The sequence below is a fragment of the Dermacentor albipictus genome, unplaced genomic scaffold (assembly GCF_038994185.2).
Source record: "Dermacentor albipictus isolate Rhodes 1998 colony unplaced genomic scaffold, USDA_Dalb.pri_finalv2 scaffold_11, whole genome shotgun sequence".
NCBI lineage: Eukaryota > Metazoa > Arthropoda > Arachnida > Ixodida > Ixodidae > Dermacentor > Dermacentor albipictus.
In genome coordinates, this window is record NW_027225565.1 from 5,296,980 (window position 1) to 5,319,385 (window position 22,406).

Below are 22,406 nucleotides of genomic sequence, written 5' to 3' on the forward strand. Positions count from 1 at the left end.
AAGACACACCAGTGCAATTAACCTTCTCTTTGCATTCCCAGCTCAAATTAGTCGCACTTGCTAGTGATCTGTAATTTCCGAGACAGTGCGTCCAGAAATACATGGTGTAAGGCACTAGCCCTCCAGGTACAGTACAGTCGCCCACCGATAATTCAGACAGGGTCGCAGAAATTTCAGACAGCTTACAACATGCCGCTCAAGAATTCGGACTTGGATTTGTTCTGCCTGCATTACTACATGCAATTCAGCTACCAAGTTGCACACAAAATGCAATATTTTGATATGTCACCAGAGCTTTAACAGTCGCAGCCGACCGAACCCCAAAGCACAGCACAAGCCAAACCAAGGTGCTAACTTGTAAGGGACTACATTTGCAGTTTGTCATGCAAGTTCTATGCATCCAGATTTATTCCTTTGCATGTGAAATTGTGACAAGGTCTTGGGTGATGTCTTTGACTGCAATTAGAAATTTTTGTCGGTTACAATCATCAAGGAGACCCAGACAGTGCCAACTCCACCCTTAATGTCTCTGCTGCAGCTGAAAAGGATGATTAAGGGAGGGAACTGCCTGATAATGACTGTTGCGAAGAAACCCACAAACATATGGCTATCGGAGTGCAGTCAATCTGTGTTCAAGTTTTAGGGGATCGATACGTGGTTCATTTCGAGGCTGTCTCTTCGTCTGTCTTTAGCGACAGCCGTGACGGTGGTCAAAATACAGACATATGTAAGCATGTGGGCATGCAGCAACACATTGACCAGCTTTTTTGCCCGCTTGTGGAAAAAAGGATGATTTTCTGGCAAATTTCATAGTTTGGAATTAATTTATTTGGACATTTATACTCTCTCCACTAAATCTGAATTATTGGTCAGCAACTGTATTGTGCATGGTACCATGCAATTTATCAAGCATGATATTCAAAGGGGCTCTTTTTTGTTAGAATTGCATTTTGTTCAAATAATGTTTCGGTTTGCTTAGAGTTCAAATGAATTGGGTTTCACTGTATAATCATTTATCAGATATAATTGAAATAAGTCTAGAGTTTTTTTGCTGATATAAGCCGGTAACAACATATGCTTATACTGAAGGTATTTAATGTCAAAGGCAGCTTCATTATAATAAGGTTCAACTGTATTAACTGTTAGAGAGAATGCAGCTGAATTCGGCTGCTCACTTTGTGTTGGAAAACCATGCTATAGAATTTATGCGTTGGAACAAGGCATAGGAAAGGTTCAAAACTCTTTAATGAAAATTACATCAGAAGTTACTTTGTGCATGCTACCATTCACAGATGACCATTAAAAAAGTAATATACTCATTGCTATTAGCTCTTTCAACGTCACAGACATACTGGTACGTTTCCGTGCCTTTGTCTCGCCATCTTCCTTTCCACATTCCTTTTTTGAGATCGGAATTTGAGGACCACACCAAGATAGCATTTGCCATTATCCGTGTCACGTTTTCATTTCTGCACAACCAAAAATAAACCATTGTGTTCGTCTCATAATGCGTCACTGCTGAAAAAATCCGACACTGAGAGGGTCAACTTACACTGAAAGCATTCAGATCACATTAAACTAATAGAATGCTATAAAACACAGTTGCTTTAGATATGAGCTTTTTCTTTTATCAGAAGTATTCAATATTGAATCAAATTATAAATGTCGGTAAACAAGAACACACCTGCATGTGAAACAATCAACACGTGACACTTTTCTTGAACTTCTTGGGTGCACTCTTGAAACTGGTGTCAGAGATTGATTGTCATTCCTACATGCAAAGAAAGATGCCTGCTCGAAAACTCTGGCAGACTTGTGCTACCTTGTAGTAATGTAACCCCAAGTTCCAGTGAAGCAAAGTGCTGCAAAGGGGCCACAGTGGGCAGCTTTCTTAGTTCTGTGGAACTCCCTCGCTGACCTCGTGCATCCTCCCAACTGCCTCTGCGCTGAGCCACAGCTGTCACACCAACATTGGTGGTGTTAAATACATGACTGCGTACAACTAACATTCTCAAAGTAACATTTCTGAATTTAGAGTGAAACTTCCCGACTTGATTTAAAGCATACATGGTTTCCCATACTATATGTGTGCAAAGTTTGAGAAAAAAAATGCAGAGCTGTTTGTGTACAGCAACAATTCTAAAATTTAATTCACTACTCAAGAGGTGCATTCTGAAGGCTATGACAGCAGTTATAGAATTTCTTATGGTGCCTTCACTGTACCAACACCTTTAATATTTCTTCAGTATGATCCTCAATATGCACTGTTTATTCCTGGTATTGCTTTGAAACAGCAAATTCTATCAATCAGTCAAGAACATGCCATGTACTTTTTTTTTATTTGTATAATTTATTTATTATGTAATTTTAAAAGCCACCCCTGTGTAAGGTCCAGCCCCTAAAGTTTGGTCTAAACGGATTTTAAAATATGTATTTTCTTTGTACATAGTAGCTCATGCATGGGCCCCGCTCCCCATTCTTAAGCGTGCACCTCATTTCATCACCTGCAGCTGCATGGTATATTGACATGGTGCCAAGAGTGCGCGCATATTGGGCTCTCCTATGATATGTTTGTTACTCCTACAATTGCTAATCTGTTAAAGATAAGCTTGTTGTGTCAGCGTTGTCACGAAGTCACGAAATTGATATCCTATTGACCTATGGCTTGTCTGTGCACACATTCATGCAAGCATACCCCACTTTACAGTCTGTAGGCAGCACCTGCCACAGCACTGAGCGCGTATTAGTGTGCGTAGACTTTGCACTTCATACGCATAATAAGTTTGTGCAGGGAACTCTTCCTGCTTGCGTCTCTCCTGAATCGCATGTAGGGGCCATCGTTTTTAACATTCTGTTCATGTTTCCTCCAAAGATCCTGGCATTTCAGTGGCGTTCACAGTGCAGACTTAAGGAAATAAGGGACAGGCAGAGGGAGAAAGAGTGCTCTTTCGCTTTCTGCATGTCTTTTATTCTTTAAATTTGTTTGCATAATACTGTGCAAATAGAGTAAACACCATCGAAAGAAAGCACTTCTGCAAAAAGCCCCTGCAGTTTCTTTTTTTTTTTGCTAGTTTGTTCGTATGAAACCTTACGTGCTACACAACGTCCAAGCCTGCATTCGAGGATGGCTTTGGTTTTGAACAGAACACTTCCAGTGAACCAGCCTCGAGCTACTTCAGCTCTGCAGTTATGTTCCAATCACAATGAGTGAGGTAGCAAATGAAGCTAAAATAAAGGCTCCCCAAGATCATTGCAGATAGCAGCAAGCACATCGTACTCTCTTTTTAAAAGAACCTACACTCTTACTTTTTTCTTGTGTTGGATGTGTCACAACACCACACACCTGGGCAAATATGGCTAATGTTGAAAGTTGTGCTGGTCGGTTATTGGAATTATGAAACATACCGTATTTACTCGAATCTAGGCGGACGCCAATTCTAAGCCGAGCCCCTAAAGTCCAAAGCCAACAACAAAAAAATATATTACCTCGAATGTAGGCCGAAAAAAAATAGCGAGGACAGCGTTCTCAAAATGCAAACAGCATTTATTAAATCTGAACATGCAGAGCTCATTCAACGTCGTCATCGCTGCTAGACTCGTCGCTGTGTTCCTTGTCATTGTCACCTTCAAACAGTACACCATCTTCGGTACCGTCAAGCGCATTAGATATGCTGCGTTTTTTAAAGGCGCACATGACCAAAGTACCTGGGATGTCGTCGCACGCTGCAGCTACCCAGCCCGCCAGCTGTGATAGCGATGCACGTTTGATGCGGCCCGTTGCCGTTAGCATGTGATCTGCGTCAATCAACCAGTCCGTGTAATATTTCCGTAGATGATCCTTAAAAGGTTAGTTGATGCAAACATCAAGTGGCTGCAACTGGCCCGTCATGCTGCCCGGTATGACAGCAAGGTCCGTGTTCGCTTGAGCAAGCGCAGCCTTCACATTGTCGGTCAAGTGCCCACAGTAAGAGTCGACAACAAGGAGCAAGTTCTTTGTCAAAACGGCTCTTGGACACCGTCGCCACACAATCTTAACCCACTCTTCCACCATCGCACCCGTCATCCACCCGTTCTCATTTGCCCGCACAATGGCATTTCTTGGGAAAGTTTCTTGAGCAGGCAGTGTCTTCCTTTTAAATATCATATAAGGAGGGAGTTTATGTACATCAGCTGTGCAGCACAGCATCACAGTTGCGCACTGCTTGTCGTAGCCTGCAGAGCGCACCTTCACCTCCTTGGCACCCTTTTCATTCACGGTGTATGCCACTGGCATATCAAAATGCACAGCCGTCTGGTTGGCATTGCCGTTTTGCCCAAGGTTGTAGCCTGCCGCTTCTCTCTTTCGCAGCACGTAGCGCTGAAAAGCTATCAGCTTTTCTTCAAAATCGCTTGATTGAAGTGCGAGATTGTGATTGAAGTGCGAGGTCGTGAGCTGAAGCCGAAGCACTTCATGAATTTCTGAAGCCAGCCCCGGCTGGCTTTGAAATCCTTTGGTGTTAGGCCTCGCTCCCTCGAAAGTTCCCTAGCTATCGTTTGGAGCACTTCTGTTGTCACTGGAAGGGCAGCTGCTCTCTGCGTCAGAACAAAGTCGGCCAAAACTGTCTCCACTTCGTGGTGACGGCCTTTCTTTGGTCCGCTAAATGCCATCCTCGTTGTGGCGCACGCAAAAAGCTGCTGTCGTTGTCCCCTCCAACGACGGACGTTTTTCTCATCGACGCCGAAGTCGCCACCCAGCTTGAAGGTTCGACGATGCCTCTGCGCTATCACAAGTTTTCGCTTGAAAGCGGCACTGTAGTGGTGTGGTGTTCTTCCAGGCAGGCAGGAGCCAGGCAGTTGCAGAGGAAGTACGCAAAAGGAATTTCTATTCCATTTACAAGGTGACTGGTGAGCGCCAGCACAGCTGGGCCGCCAACTGTGATAAGCTGGGAAGAAGTGCGTGGGCTACGCTCGGCACCGCAGTATATAAGCCCTTATCAAAGAGGCAAGTCACAGTAGAGCACATGTCGCTTATCGGTAGACGTGCAGCCACTACACTCCCCCGTTCTTATTCTATGTCGGGCGCATGCATGAAACAAGAAGTAGTTCATGGCACATAGCGGTCTGGAGGGCGCCGCTGCCTTGCAGGATAACGCCGCTCTGCCGTGGCTGAAGGAGAAGACGAAGCTGGCTGCACCGGGTGGTCGCGGCTGTCAGGCCGCGGCTGCTCGGGGTCGTCTCGCGGTTCAGAGATGTAAGGAAAGTCCATATCCCTGGCTTGAATTACGCGGTTCTGGTGGCGCTTCCAGGCAAGCACACCTCGACCGGTTTCCACACGAACTCTGTATGAAACAGGTCCAGCCCGACCTAACAAGTGGCATCTCCTGCTTGGTGCCATCGCAATAATACCCCGCTGCACACCGATAAGGCCGACACGACACAGGTCAAAATGGCGACCTCGCTTGTGCACGGTTGGCTACTGGCACGGCTAGTAGTGGCTGCAATACTGACCTTTCTAGATGGCATTAGCTATGCACCACATTTAGCAGTTTCAATCAAAAACTGACACGTTTTTTAAAATCCTCGAATCTAAGCTGACCCTAGAGTTTGGAATATGATCATTTAAAAAAAAAACTATCGGCCTAGATTCAAATAAATAAGATAGTTTCAGCACTTCGGAAGTTGAAGACAAACATAAGCTTCACAGGATGGGTGCTGGGCACCAACATCTTTATTGCACCGATGCTTACATGCATGAGAGGCATACTTACATCAAAGTGGCCATTGAGTGATCATTGCTGTATGGGTAGAAGTTCCCGCTACAGAAATACAGATTAACACAAGCTTATAAGCAGGTGCACTACGACTGTGCTTGGGCCAAAGCATAACACCTTGCTTACTGTACCTACCTCCTTCAACATTAGTAGCAATAAGCAACATCCTACAGTTATTGCCAGAACCACATTTGCTAATGAAAGATATTAGTGTACATTGTTCTTTGTAGTTGTGTGACAACTGAATCATGAGGCATCCACAATATTATATAAAACATATGTACCTGACCTGACAATCTGTTGTATTTATTGATGACAGAGCACACACTGTTCCTGACAATAGGTTCGTAGCAGAGGCAATCCAAGGGGGGGAGGAGATGAGGTGATCTTTCCCCCCCCCCTCCCCTTAAAAAAAGAAAACGTATTTGCTTGTGTCATGTTGCCATCGCTATTTAACAAATTGGGCAAAAACAGCCACTGTTCCGGCAGACAGAACAATTCGTGAAGCCGGTGACAGAGACCAGTGGGTAGGATTTACACCTATCAAAGACTCCTCTCGCATTGCCCCCACCTGGGTGCAGTTGGTGTTTGTCAGCATGGATTGTCTCAATTTTAGTGAGGGTTATGATTTGCCCAAGTATAATGCATCGATGACAACTGTGGTGATAGGAGGGTATTGATCAACGCTATGCTAAGTGCTTCCGTCACCCATGTGTTCAACAAGGCAAGAAGGTGCCCTGCATGTAATGCAGCAGCAGAACATTGCGGTCCCACGGAAGGAGCACCTCTCCCACATTGCAGATCGCGATTGCCCAGCCATACAGCATCAAACACGACAGTGCGTTTGACAGAACTCTGCTAGGTGAATAAGTAGAGGCATTGCTGTTTCCCATAAAGCTGTCTTCGCTACCTGTTTCTTCTTGTCTCTGATTTTCATCATGTACATAAACTTCAGTTTTGCTAGGAATGTCTCTCGTCACTGCCCAGTCCCTCAATGCTAGATAGCGGGGGCTAGTCTCCTGTGGCCCACTTAGCTCGTAAGACGGGTCGCTTACAGCTAAATAGCCCATCCTAACAAAACATCTCTCCTGTCTTCAGAAAAACCTTAACATCGGCCAGAAGTGCGTGTCACAAGACAATGCTTTCAAATCTCGGAGCTGCTAGCCTTTATTTCACTATCAACTATGGAGGCAATCGATCATAACAATGACGTCCGATATTCTCTCTTTTTTTCTAGTTCTGTCTGCCTCATCAATTCCCGAGTGTGGTCAAATAATGATAGGTGTTGTGTGATGAGAACGACAAAGAGTAGATTGACTGACCACAAAACCATAATCTCGAGTTCAATCCAAACGTATCTTGAGCAAAGAAGAATGCCAAGTTATGGAATAAGTCACTGAAAGTGAGGGACACTGGTGCAAAGCTTTGCTAGTGTATTTTAAATATAGTAGGAGCATTTGCACAATAGTGCACTACATCTCCAGGCTTGGAGTGGCGTCTGACATCGGCAAAAGATGCCAATAGCCAGTGGGGCTATACTAATCTAGGTACAACCAACTTAGGAAGGCCCACTAAGCTTCAACAAAGACACTCCCTGACCAGAACAGGAATTGGCTTCACTGCTGCAGTATTCGGCCACTACGTCCCTCATGATTCCTACAATTAACCCATGGCCCTCAGTTCCCCGCAGCTGTGGAGCACTTGACCAAGGCGGCGGTCAGACCTGTAACGCAGCAGAGGTTGCTAAGAATCTCGAGACCCTGACAGGCCGCCAATGGAAACTGACCCAGTCAACCTTCAACACCCAAACTCTGTCAAATGCGGCTAGATTAGCAGAACTCTTTGAGGAACTATCGGACATTGTTTCGGATATCATCGGCCTTAGTGAGATTAGAAGAACTGGTGAAGCTTATGCAGTGCTGACTAACGGCCATGTCTTCTGCTATTATCATCATCAGCCTGGTTACACCCACTGCAGGGCAAAGGCCTCTCCCATACTTCTCCAACTACCCCGGTCATGTGCTAATTGTGTCCATGTTGGCCCTGCAAACTTCCTAATCTCATCCACCCACCTAACTTTCTGCTGCCCCCTGCAACGCTTCCCTTCTCTTGGAATCCAGTCCGTAACCCTTAATGACCATTGGTTATCTTCCCTCCTCATTACAAGCCCTGCCCACAACCATTTTTTTTTCTTCATTTCAACTAAGATGTCATTTATTCGCATTTGTTCCCTCACCCAATCTGCTCTCTTCTTATCCCCTTGACGTTACACCCATCATTCTTCTTTCCATAGCTCGTGTCATCCTCAATTTAAGTAGAACCCTTTTCGTAAGCCTCCAGGTTTCTGCTCCGTAGGCGAGTACTGGTAAGACACAGCTGTTATACAATTTTCTCTTGTGGGATAATGGCAACCTGCCGTTCATGATCTGGGAATGCCGGCCAAACGCACCCCAGCCCATTCTCATTCTTCTGATTATTTCAGTCACTTGATCCAAATCCGCGGTCACTACCTGCCCTAAGTAGATGTATTCCCTTACCACTTCCAGTGCCTCGCTACCTATCGTAAACTGCTGTTCTTTTCGGAGACTGATAAACATTACTTTAGTTTTCTGCAGATTAAATTTCAGACCCACCCTTCTGGGGCTTTGCCTGTCCAGGTCAGTGAGCATGCATTGCAATTGGTCCCCTGAGTTACTAAGCAAGGCAATATCATCAGCGAGTCGCAAGTTACTAAGGTATTCTCCATTACCTCTTAATCCCAGTTCTTCCTAATCCAGGTCTCTGAATACCTCCTGTATATTTGCTGTGAATAGCACTGAAGATGTCGTATCTCCCTGCCTGATGCCCTTCTTTATTGGGATTTTGTTGCTTTCCTCATGGAGGACTATGGTGGCTGTGGAGCCGCTGTAGATATCTTTCAGTATTTTTACGTACCACTCATCTACACCCTGATTCCGTAATGCCTGCATGACTGCTGAGGTTTCGACTGAATCAAACGCTTTCTTGTAATCAATGAAAGCTATATATAAGAGTTGGTTATACTCCACACATTTCTCTATCACCTGATAAATAGTGTGAATATGGTCTATTGTTGAGTAGCCTTTACGAAATCCTGCCTGGTCCTTTGGCTGACAGAAGTCTAAGGTGTTCCTGATTCCATTTGTGATTACCTTAGTAAATACTTTGTAGGCAATGGACAGTAAGCTGAGTGGTCTATAATTTTTCAAGTCTTTGGTGTCCTCTTTCTTATGGATTAAGATTATGTTGGCATTCTTCCAAGATTCCGGTACACTCAACGTCATGAGGCATTGCGTATACAGGGTGGCCAGTTTCTCTAGAAAAATCTGCCCACCATCCTTCAACAAATCTGCTGTTACCTGATGCTCCCCAGCAGCCTTCCCCCTTTGCATAGCTCCCAAGACTTTCTTCTACCGGCGTTACTTGTGGGATGTCAAATTCCTCTAGACTATTCCCTCTTCCATTATCGTCGTGGGTGCCACTGGTACTGTATAAATCTCTATAGAACTCCTCAGCCACTTGGAACTATCTTATCCATATTAGTAATGATATTGCCGGCTTTGTCTTTTAACACATACATCTGATTCTTGCCTATTCCTAGTTTCTTCACGGCGTTTAGGCTTCCTCCATTCCTGAGAGCATGTTCAATTCTATCCAAATTGTACTTCCTTATGTCAGCTATCTTACGCTTGTTGATTAACTTGGAAAGTTCTGCCAGTTCTATTCTAGCTGTAGGGTTAGAGGCTTTCATACATTGGCGTTTCTTAATCAGATCTTTCGTCTCCTGTGATAGCTTACTGGTATCATGTATAACGAAGTTACCACTGACCTCTATTGCACACTCCTTAATGATGCCTGTAAGATTGTCATTCATTGCTTCAGCACTAAGGTCCTCTTCCTGAGGTAAAGCCGAATACCTGTTCTGTAGCTTGATCCAAAATTTCTCTGTTTTCCCTCTTACTTCTAACTCATTGATCAGCGTCTTATGTACCAGTTTCTTCCGTTCCCTCCTGAAGTCTAGGCTAATTTGGGATCTTACCATCTTATGGTCACTGCAGCGCACCTTGCCGAGCACGTCCACATCTTGTATGATGCCAGGGTTAGTGCTGAGTATAAAGTCTTTCATTTCTAGTCTTGCCATTCGGGCTCCTCCACGTCCACTTTCGGTTATCCCGCTTGCAGAAAAAGGTATTAATGATCCCCAAATCATTCCGTTCTGATAATTCTACTAATCACTCTCCCCTGCTATTCCTAGAGCCTATGCCATATTCCCCCACTGACTTGTCTCCAGCCTGCTTCTTGCCTACCCTTGCATTGAAGTTGCCTATCAGCATAGTGTATTTTGTTTTGACTTTACCCAACGCCGATTCCATGTCTTCATAGAAGCTTTCGACATGTTGGTCATCATGACTGGATGTAGGCATGTAGACCTGTATGACCTTCAATTTGTACCTCTTATTAGGTTTCACAACAAGACCTGCCACCATCTCATTAATGCTATAGAATTCCTGTATGTTACCAGCTATATCCTTATTAATCAGGAATCTGACTCATGGTCCTCGTCTCTCCGCTAAGCCCCGGTAGCACAGGATGTGCCAGCATTATATAGGAGGTTGTGGCCAAGTACTGCACCAAGGTGGCCAATCCTTCTCTGGTGAGGAAGTGCGTTACCGGTTCTGGTCACTGGGGTCAGGCCGCACTCCAGGCCTGTTTATGCAATTTTATGAACATGCAGTTTTTTTTTTTTTATCCGGTGGGAAATTGCATGGCACCGGGATTTGAACCACGGTCCTCTCGCACACGAGGCAGATGCTCTATCTCTACGCCATCGCTGCATCGTCTCCCAGATAAGAAGCAATACGGGGTAGGATTCCTAAGCTATAAGGACATAGCGGGTAACATTGACGAATTCTACAGCATTAATGAGAGGGTAGCAGTAGTCGTAATCAAACTTAATTACAGGTATGATTAAAGGTAGTATACGCCTACGCTCCAACATCCAGTCACAATGATGATGAAGTAGATCAGTTTTATGAAGATGTTGAATTAACGATGAGAAAAGCGCAAACTCAGTATACTGTAGTAATGGGCGACTTCAATGTAGAAGTAAGAGAAAAGGCTGGGGAACAAGCAATTGGTAACTACGGCGTTGATTCTGGGAACGCTATAGGAGAGATGCTGGTAGAATTCGCAGAAAGGAATAAGCTGTGAATTATGAACACCTTCTTCAGGGAGCGTAGCAACAGAAAATGGACCTGGAAATGCCCTAATCGTGAAACAGGAAACTGATATCACACTTTCTGCCAATCCAAGCATAGTGCAGGCTGTAGAAGTGTTAGGTGTAGGGTAAAGGTGCAGTGAATGGATGCAGCTTGAAACCGGTGCGAAGGAAACTTGGCATAGGACAAACCAAGATATATGCACTGAAAGATAAGCAGGGTAATATCATCAGCAATCTCGAAGGTATATTAAAAGCAGCGGAAGAATTCTATACTGACCTGTGCAGTACCCAGAAGAGCCACGATACCTCCATTCAAAGCAGTAATGAACAGGTTGCAGAGACTCCTATAAATAGCGATGAGGTCAGAAGGGCCTTGCAAGACATGAAATGGGGAAAAGCGGCTGGGAAAGATGGAATAGCAGTTGATTTAATCAAAGATGGAGGAGACATAATGTTTAAAAAACTGGCGGATCTCTATGCAAAGTGTCTATGGACTTCAAGGGTCCCAGAAAACTGGAAGAATGCAAACATTATGCTAATTAAGATAAGGGAGACGTTAAAAAATTGAAAAGTTATAGGCCAATTAGCTTACTCCCAGTATTATGTAAAATGTTCCCCAAGAGAACTTACAATAAAATAAGGGCAACACTGGACTTAGAAGGAGACATCGAACGTCAGGCAAATATTTTTGCACTCATTTTCAAAATGTCTTGAGTTTCTGGAATTACTAGCAGAAGTTCCAAATCAGAAATGTGAAATGAAAGGACAGGAAATAATTATTAACCTGAGTTACAGAGATGCTTATAAATATGTCTTGCTGTTCAATCAATGAAATCCAGTATAGAAAGTAGGGCTGCAAGGCCAGATAGCTGCAATTATGAAGTGCTGAAAATTCTGCAGTACAGCACTGCAGATACACAGGAGTGCATATTTTTGGGTTTGTTGGTTCGTTGCATGAAGTGAGGTTGACGTCTCATTTTCCTTTTATTAATTTAATGAGGTCATAGCGCTTGATTTTGCATGGACAAGAATGACGACAGGACATGCGTTATACTGTAAACTGATTTTATTTCAGAAGAGCACGTCCTGTCGTTTTTCTTTGTCTGTGTGGATCCAGCGCTATGACCTCATTTAACTCTAGATACACTTCTGTAATATTTAACAAAATGTTACCTCATGGAGATGTGTATTATTGATGTCTATAAAGCCCAGAAAGGATACCTTATAATTGACATAGTTGTCAGCTACTTGCCTTGATGAGTTTCATGTGGAAAATGTGTGAAAGGATGATGAAACGCTGTCTCATGCACATTTCAGGAGTGAAATGAATGCTTGATAAGTATCAGTGTAGATTTTTAGCTCTCCCTTCTGCAATCAGCCATCTCATCCTCTCCTGCAAATAATTTATTCCACAAATGGAAAGGATTCAGGATATTGGTTATTTGTTCAGAAGCAGCGCTGCATGTCCATATTTTCAACTTGATGTACGATAAAATTATGGAAGCTTCAACAATTACAAGGAAACCATCAGCTTGGAGCCAATGTTTGCAGCACTCTGGCCCTGATGAAGGCAAGTCCTCTTATAGAACCGTTGGCTCTTAGCTTAGGCTTTCCGTGTTTGCCCAGGGTTGGATGCTTCAAGTCTCCATCTTCCTGTGAACCCTTTGTTTTGTTAAGATGCACTTAGGCATTCTGACAGACTTGGTGTACTGTGGATTTGTGGTTTGGATGTTGGTCATGTTATATTTCTGGGGAACTGTTACTTTTGAGTGAAACTGGAGATGGCATTTCTAAGAAAACCTGGGCATGAAAGTGGTTCACCACAACATGGAGTCCTCAGTGTGACACACCCAGTCATAAAGATAAACTCATTCACATGGTGTTTTATTTTATCGCAGACTTACTTTATGTAGGCGGTGTAAGCTCAGCTGTTCTTTCTAAACTTTTGCGCGCACAAAGACAGGACGTCGAACAAAGAAGGGACACACAACATGCGCATGTTGTGTGTCCCTTCTTCGTTCGATGTCCTGTCGTTGTGCTCGGAAAAGTTTAATAACAACCATGTACAACCAACTCGCCCAAAATGTAATGCTTTTGAAGCTCAGCTGGTCCTTATGCAATATCTACTCTTGTGAATGACATATACAGGTAGCTGTGAATACCATGGCTTACTGGAGAGACAAAATTGGTTTAAATGTTTAACACACGCACATGCACACATACAGTGTGATGCCACATTTAACTTGAAAAGAGACGTATCACTACTTCTTGAACATTGATATTTAAGTGTCCTTGACAAAAAGAAAAAAAAAATAGAAAGTCATGTCGTGTACTCTAGTTTTCACACATTTTTAATGCTTTTTCCCTGTATTGCTCATAAATTTTAGGGCTCAGACAGAACTTGCGTACTAAAATCATGGTAAAACTGCCTCATGCATTTGCAGCTGGATTATACATGTTTTTTAATTATTTTGTTTTTGTTTAACGGCAAGAAAGTCTGCATTGAGACACTTGGATCCAGTTCACCACCTGGGTTAGCGTGTCTGCACAGGCGCATTTTGAACTTCATCTATCAAAAGTCTTTGTGCAGAAAGCAACCAGTGGCCACTTTTAAAACACAGGCTATTTTGCTTTGTACTATAAAAGTGTTGTCGCAGGCACATCACCTATGCTACTGATTACTTACGTTGCCACATCTTGCCAGATGTTATCTAGAAACAGGCCTCAGCAGGCCCCGTCATTGTTTGTGCAACATCTTTTATTAAGCTAAAGCTTTCTGTGACGTGTAGCTAGTAAAAAAAAATATTGTGCCCTTGTTAAAGGGACACTAAAGGTTACTATGAAGTCAAGTTAAAGTGATAAAGCAATGCTCTAGAACGTCTAAGGTGTCAATATTATCGCAAGCAGAGCTTTAGTAACCGGGAAATTGAGGTAATTGCCTGACACGATTTGAGACCCCCCAGTGACATTCTGGTACTAGCCCGATGACAAAGGCACTCCTCATCATAATTTATGTCACTAGTACTCAACTACTCGTATTAAAAAGATCATTTCATTAGGTTATAAGACTGAAGAAAATGCTACTTGTCTACTTCTGTTCGATTCTAAGAAAAAATAACATTTTGACGTTACCCTTCAGTAGTATGGCTGGTCGAAAGGTTTCGTTTTCGCTCGACTCTGCGCGCTCGACTCTGTGCCGCGCGCGCTTTGGAGTTTCAGTCGTTTCATTATCACGTCATGCTGCACTGGTTCTGCTGGCTCGCAAAACTTGCATTTGAAACAAGCAGCGAGAATGCCATGTCCATGTGATGTCGTGGGATGTGCAAACGGTCCGCGGAACTTGGCCAAGGGCAGTTGCAGCGGCGAATCCAACGTTATACTTATCACTGTGTGCTAACGAGTGAACCTCTCCGTTCGAAGTGGTTAAGTGCCGTACCTCTGCTACAGCGCGTTGGCAAAGAGCCGAAAAATCGCATAGTGTGTTCGCTGCACTTTCGTCGAGAGGATTACGAGTTCAATGCCAACTTACCGACGTCGTGTGGAGTGCCTTTTTAAGCAATGCTTTACCGTAGCGCTGTTCCGTCGGTCTTGCCTGCATTCTCTGAAGCGCAAGAACAACTGCAGCATCGCTAGCCAATGTGTCGTTGTTGGGGTCGTCCATTGCAACGAGTGTCAAAGTTGTTGTCATAAAATAAAGAACCAGCTTATCGTCGCGCGCTTTTCCTTCCACTAGCCACCATAGTTCCGGTTTCGCGCTGCTGTTGGCTCTGTCTTGGCTCTGTTTCTGGCTGCACGTTTGCGTTTTGCTCAGAAAAGCCGTAGCGCCATCTGCGGGCGCCGTTTTACTCACCGACGGCTCAACGCCGCTGTGAGATGACAACGTTACCACTCCTCTATCGGAGGGCGGGCGATTTGAACTGAGCTAGAGGTACGAGGACGCTTCAGAACGCATTTTCTCTTAAAATGAATTTCTTCTTCGCACGAAACAAGCGTTTGGAGGTTTCTGGGATGGTATTTCAACAGTCCACATTGACCTAATATTAACCTTTAGTGTCCCTTTAATGGTTAACAAAAGGGCAGGCGTGAGGACTGTGGTACATTTAGGAGGAAACTGTGGGCCAGCATGGTGTCATCCAAATCTGAGGTTACAGAGAATAACCTGATAGAAATGTTTTTCTGTGGTGGCAACTTCTCCATTCTGTTAACATAGTTTTCACTAATTGTGATTCATTATGATTTGTTTGTTATAATTTGTTTGTCTCATTCAGCCGGACAGTGTTTACAGGCATTTTGCATCAGATATACAGTGCAATCCTAATAATATGGTAGGATGTCTGTGATCCACAGGTCCTTCACAGAAGTAGTCAGTAAATTGGCTTCGTTTACTTTTATACCTACCTATGTGGCTAGGTATCCAGCATAATTAAATGTCAAGACCTAGGCTTCGGCACTGAAAATATTCATGCCAGTACATTTTGCAATAAACCGTGTTCCTTAATTCCCCCAGAACGTACAGCTTTAAGGCACTTGAAGAATCACTACAGCTGACAGATATACTAAATTTGTGACCTTCTATGAGTGCTAGTATCATAAGAAAAGGGTAATGTTCAGCTGAATATATGTTAGTTTTGTTATCAAGTCTTCAGCTGGACTTCAGCTGCACAGCCTACGTGACTGCATGTTTTTGAACCACCCATGCAAGTTGTCTGAAAGATTGGTGTACTGCTTGACCAACCAAATTCATGTAAAAGAATTTGCGACGGTACTTCACTGCGTCAAAATTTCCTTTTGCAGGCATTTTTTTTCCAGGAAGAATATTCATGTATTACTCCATGGAGTAATATATGAATATTCTTCGAGTGCCTTAAATGCTTTATGTTCTGGGGGAATTAAGAAACATGGGTCATTGCAAAATGTACTGGCATCAATATTTTCAGGGCTAAAGCCTAGGTCTTGACATTTGATTATGCTGGATACCTAGCCACATAGGCATGTATACAAGCAAACGAAGAAGCAAATTTGCTTACTACTGCTGCAAAGTACCTGTGGATCACAGACATCCTACCATCCTATTTGAATTGCACAGTACATCTGATGCAGTACACCAGGCTGAATGAGACAAACAAATGATGACATACAAATGATAGTAACCAACTATAATTAGTGAAAACTATGTTAAGGGAACAGAGAAGTTGCCACCACAGAAAATATTCTATGAGGTTATTCTCTGTAACCTCAGATTTTGATGACACCATACTGGCCCACAGTTTCCTCCTAAATGAACCATAGTCCTCATGCCTACCCTTCTGTTAACCATTAACAATTCTGCACATTCCGAATGTCTGTTCCCCCTGTATGCAAATCAGAACGAAACATTTTAATGCATTTTATAGATACCATGCACCTCTTTTCCCAGCATATATACTCAGACAAGAACCACCCATTGAGTTTTTTTTAGTTCAAACCTTGGTAGATACATACATGAAATTGATATTTGACATAAACTGTTCTGAAATGTAATCTTAAAGCAAGGTCTAGGGCATAATGCAGCAGCTAGTGACTTTTTCGCATTAAAAGAGAAATTAATTTGTCTGTGGCTCTAAATAGTTGTAATGGCTGCTGCACAAACAAAAAAAGAAAAAGCAAGAACAAGCCAAATTTACAAACTTAAATGATGTTTGCTGTCTGGCATATTTTGCCTTTGTGTTGTCCTTTTCCGTTTTAGCACAGACCGCTTATGACATCTAGTGCAGCAAAGCCTGCTGTCCTCTTGACACGCTGTTTTATCAGTGCCAACTTATTGTTGGTTTGCATCGCAGCTAGTGTGTGGCAAGGTGTTCACAAATCTTTAAGAGGAGATCAGCTTTCAAATGTACACAGTTGCTTTAAGAAATTGTTCTAGTGCACTTGTGTAAATTCTTTCTGCAAGAACTAGTTGTGGAGTTTTGCAAAATACAAGCTTCATACAAGCAGGCAGATAAACTTGTGTGTTATCATCCGTAGGTGAAGCCGAGCGTGAACCAGGTGAACCTCGACTCATGCTGCGTCATCCCTCAGGAGATGCAGGAATTTGCCAAGGCAAACAACATTCAGCTCCTGACACACAGTGACCCAAAGGGTAAGAGAGTGTGTGCTCAGACTAGCATCAGTGAAGCATGTTGAATGCCTGTATAGTTGCCTGGTCATAGCTGCTCAGTTTTTCCAATACTAGTTCGTTGCTGACTTTGTTGCATTTGTTGCATACCAAGGGCTGCTAGCATGGAAAATTTTATCCAATTGTTAGAAAGCTTTGCATTAGTGACAGTAAGCTGCCACACAAGAAGTTGCCGGGTGACAAAGTAGTCATGTTTGTGTGAAACTTTTCGTGCTTCAGAAGAACTTCAGATCTTGACCTAGCTGGTGTTTGCTAAAGGACTCAAGAACACTAGAGGGACAGATATACTACATGAAACAACCACCACAGTAGCTTAGTGGCTATGGTGTTGCACTGCTGAGCTCAAAGTCACGGGTTCGATACTGGCTGCAGTGGCCGCATTCCTATGAGGGCGATATGCAAAAGCATTCGTGTACTTATATTTAGGTATATGTTAATGAACCTCAGGTGTTCAAAACTAATCTGGAGCCCCGCACTTCAACATTGCTTACAATTAGATTATAGTTTTGGCACATAATACCCCAAAATTTCTTGTTTATTTATTTTACACTACAACAAACATAGATGGGCCCGGCAGTAACTTCTGAGTAGATTATGTTGCGGGGAAAGTTGGTTGAAGTCTACTGGGTACATATTAGTGCTCGCTCTGTTCTTTGCTACTCCTTCCTCTGAGTCTTCGTTTCCACGTCACGGTAATATGTACCCCCTAGTAACTTCTGACTAGCTTATTTAGGCCACAACTGAGGGATATATACTATACACAGGCAAAATTTACAGCAGTGACAGTGGATCTTAAACTGTAGAGCTATTACTTTCCCGAACAATTGAGGGATATACTGTACACAGAGAGACAACAGGCACAGGATGCAACACTAGAAATGACACACAGATGTCATCACAATCAGTGGCTGATGAGACAACCAGTTGTCGAAGCAGGCTGCCTGCACACCTCTTTTGACAATTGGGTGTCCTGTCTAAGGAGGGCCAAGTTCCCTGGCTCATTGCTAAAGTTGGTGGCATAGACAATCCCAGGAAAGGTCAAGAGCAGTATGTATACAGCAAGGCTGAAAAGACGTAATACATTAAGTGGTGCCCTAGGTACACAAGATTGCCCATAACAGCAAGAAAGTAGTAGCAAGCAGGTCATCTCTCTCGTCTTCTCGGCCTCCTTGAAGCTGGCCCGGCTCAGTTTACATACCTCAAGTGAGGCTGTGAACCTCGTAGGTGTTTGGGAAAAGTGTGCAAAGCCTTAAGCGAAGGGTTCTGTAGTAGTTTATGGTATGACATACCCTTGACGTGCAGCATTTCTTATACTTGGAGTCCTTTATTTTTGGGTAAAACCCTATATAATTCCGGATTTTCGCTCCCTGTACCAGTTTTATCAATAACAAGTTAAACCTGATTTGTCCCCAAAGTTTGTTCTTTTCGTAAAGGATAATAATGAGTGTAGGTGTTACAAAACTAATGAATGTTTCCCACTTTGTGTGAGCAAGGGATCAAGATAGGTTATATTAGTAGTAATATTGTTCTTATGTGAATATTATAAGTAGAAGACTGCATATCATATTGACTGTAAATAAAGACGGGGACAGCGCAAGAGAACACAAAAACGAGACGGGCAAACAATGTGATATGCAGTAAACACCAACTAGACCAAACTGAAGTTCTCCTGAAGCATAAGTAGAAGAGTCGAATGCTGGGCTAGTTGGTATTTTGATGTGAGAACCATCTTGAAATATATATTTAGATTTACTAAATTTAGATTTACTAAGGCTTGCAAGAGATATCACATGCGATGAAAGTGCTGTGCTGCAGGTTTTCTTTAGTGTTAAGACACATAAACCCAATGCTCCGTTTCGTACTATTGTGATTGAAAAGGGCGCATGGCAGCATTGTTTTAGTTTTTGCTGAAAGTCTTGAATAACTTTGAGATAAGTGACCCATTCCTCACAAAAAGTTCAGGTGATGTACGTTTCCTTCAAGAGAACAAGGATATTGGTTTTGGCTTTTCTATTGATGTGCAGGAGCTCTTCTACACTGTGCCTCACCGTGAACTGTTTGTTGCAGTTAGAGAGCGCATAGATGAATATGGTGCCGTTGCTTTCCAAAATGCTGCAGGCATGTCATCAGATAGCCTTTTAGCCCTTTTAGAATTTTACCTTCAGACTATTTTCATCAAATTTTACGACCAGATGTATCTGCAAAAAGGAGGCATTTGTATTGGTTCCTGCATCACACCTGTGTTGTGCCACATCTTTTCATCTTCCATTGGTCGCTCTTTACACAATCATTTTATTCATACTAACAATGACACTGTCGTTAAAATTTTTCGCTATATGAACAACTTCTTAATTCTTTTTAACAAGTGCTCCAGCTCGTATGAGCATGCACAAAAGTGTGTTCGTGATGATTTTAAAACTCATGGCAAAGGGCCAGTGGCGTAGCAACAGGGGGGGCCGGGGGGCCGTGGGCCCCGGGTGCAAGGGGCCAGTGGGGGGGGGGTGTCATACGCCTGAATACACCCCTCCTTCCGCCGGCTTGACTGGGTGCAAATGGCAAAGAATGCTCCAGCATCCAGTAGCCCGAGCTCATGTACCCGATGCGTTGCGCCGCAGTATTATCGGCTGCAGCTCTATCTACACCCCACGAAACAATTGCACGAATGTTCGGGCTAAAAAATTTAATTCGCGAAATGGTCGCTAAACTACTCGCCGCAGCGGAATGTTCCATGTGGGGTGCGCTCGTGCCGTGCGTTCATGCTGGGAGCAGGAGTCGCTAAACATACACTGAGGAGTTGTAAGGCGTTAAGGCTCTTTGGTCCCTCTTCCGTTCTGAACGCGCAGCGAGGACGAACACAGACAGCAGAAAGAGGGCGTTCAACCAGTGCGCCCGGCACTCGCGTTTACGACGAAGCGTTCGTTGAGAGCGACGTTGCATAAGTGCGGCCATCAAAAGTCGCGAATGGGATTCTCTGGATCGTCTTCAGACTCGGTGCGGCCGAAGGGTCTGGCGGCGTGTGACTCGACAAGCTGTATGCGCCGCGATGTTCAGCTCGCTTTTACTTCCCCTCTCCCGCTCGCTCCGAGAAGCCGCTGCGAAACCTGCCGTTATGTTTCACGCTTTCCTTCTTATCCTCGAATGTTTCAGAAAACTGTTGTATGATTTCATGTCACAAGTACAGTGTCTGTGTCAGCTGCTCAGAATTTTACAAAAATGAACGATAACTTTGCAAGGATATTTCCCGATATTCTATGAAGTTATGTGTCTTTGTGATTACTAGTAACTCGGTAGCGTGAAAAATATGGCAGATAAGTAATAACCATAACCTTAATAATCCATTAATTAGTACTTATAGAGGAAGCACTTCAATTTAAAGAATTGACGACTCAGAGTCATATTATTAACTCAACAAAAACTTCTTAAACAAAATCGTTTTGGGTGCTACAACCTACAGTACTTTGGCACTGCTGGTGGCCCCCAGTATGGCAGTAGCGAAAGAAATATGTAGTGGACCAGTGACGTTGATCCCTCCACCCTCTCCACGGGCTGCACGGGCTGCATCGCGGTCTTCTTTTTTTATAGTGACGCCAAGAATCGACGCGAAGCGTGCTCTATTCTGTTCCCAATCTTTTGGTGGTACCGCAGCTCGGATAATCACGTCTGTCCGTATAGCAGCAAATAAAACAAGGCTTTATTGATCAGCATGAAGAGAACTAGTAATTGTCATAGCATTGGCGCCCGCGCAGCAGGGAGGCAGGTGGCATTTTCCGTTTTTCTAATATGGTGAGGAGATCAGCGTCACTGAGACACAATTTAATTTTCGTTTTCATTCAGGGCTGCCCACAGCCAAAATACTGCGGGCCATAGTACCTACGACGATTTTTGTGAAGTTGTTGTTGAGCAAGATATGAATGTCGGCCTTCAATTTTGCAAATGCTATGTTGCCGCTAAAATTGGTAATTAAAACATTATAAAAATGTTCCTTTTTACTTGTGACGTGAGCCGTATTTGCCACGATACCACATTTGTAGTGGTTGCCAAGCCTTACAGTCTGACAGAAAATGTGCACATGCCCTTATCACCAGTTATCAGTGCAGCACCCTGTGTTATTTGGCGCAGAAAAACGGAGTGTATTGGCCTCGAGCTCCACCACTGGAAAGCTGGCGCCACCGTCGGCGTGACGTGCTTAAGTGGCGAGATTTTGCCGCTTCGAGTGTCTCCTTTACAACGATTGAAAGCACTAGAACAGGTAGTAGGTAGGCTGCCTTTGAAAGCGCGCAACATGGTAGGCTACTGCTCAGTGCCGCAGTGCCGGACGTACGCAACGGAGCCCGGTGTCAGCCTTATTCATACATAGCCGCAGGACAAGAAGCTGCGTGAAGCTTGGCTCGCGAAACATAAAACCGGCAAACAGTCATCGGCTACAACTCGGGTATGCATCAAGCACAGACGCGAGGAAGATTTCTGCTACGGCGCCGGGTCTGCGATGTTCGAAAACCGCGCACTGAGACGCTCGCCCGAGTCCGATACCCGACTAATGTCATGGCGGTTTGGTCTATGAACTTGTCGATGCTATAGATACTGGCAAGTTCAGTGGAGTGGAATGGGAGCGGTAAGACGCACATTAAAAAAAAGCGTGGCATATGGTTATGTTTGTGTTATGAAATAATGCACTGGATTACAAAATAAGAAGCAGCGGGAAATCGCACGCTGAGAACACCGGTAAACATATAGTGCGACGCAACTCGAGAAATAATATTGAAACGTCCAAGAATTTACAAAAAAAAAAAAAGATTGAATCGTCGTGGCGGCACATCGCAGTCCCCGTAGGCGTCGAAGTCTCTACAAAGAAATTATTTTTGAACAGCTTTGATAGCACCCACGCAACAATGGTTGCTTGTATACTGTCAAATGCTCATATTCTGCGACCTAAAACTCATGGCACGGTGCAAAAACACGCCCGCGGCGAAAGCGAAACAGTGCGTGGACAAGCATGCAGATGCGCAGTCGGTCGCTGCGAAGCAGTGCGATCGCTGCATTGAGGCTTCCTTCTATTACGCTCCATTTAGTTATACAAACACTATAAGAACATATTTCACATAGTTTGCTCTCAGCGTTTGCCTACCTTTCACGCAAGAAGCCGGTTCGGGAGACTCCATCGCGGCGACCGCGCACAGTGGCGTTCACTGTACGTATTCGGTAAAGAGATAGCGTCTGTAAACGATTCTGTGCTTTCAGTTTGCCCAATATTGTTATTTAGACA

At 43.8% G+C, this 22,406-nt stretch overlaps 1 protein-coding gene across 9 annotated transcripts in view; it reads left to right on the forward strand.

The window, feature by feature from the left end:
• The window catches only part of Gclm (Glutamate-cysteine ligase modifier subunit), a 129,752-nt gene that overhangs the window by 70,762 nt on the left and 36,584 nt on the right, over positions 1-22,406 (forward strand). For all 9 annotated transcript variants that reach the window (XR_010567314.2, XR_010567317.2, XR_010567319.2 and 6 more), the window contains exon 6: positions 16,993-17,107. Coding sequence is in view for 1 of the 9 variants with exons in the window: in XM_065443660.2 (XP_065299732.1) it covers positions 16,993-17,107 (115 nt within the window). In the remaining 8 variants the exon portion in view is untranslated. The remainder of the gene's footprint in view (positions 1-16,992; positions 17,108-22,406) is intronic.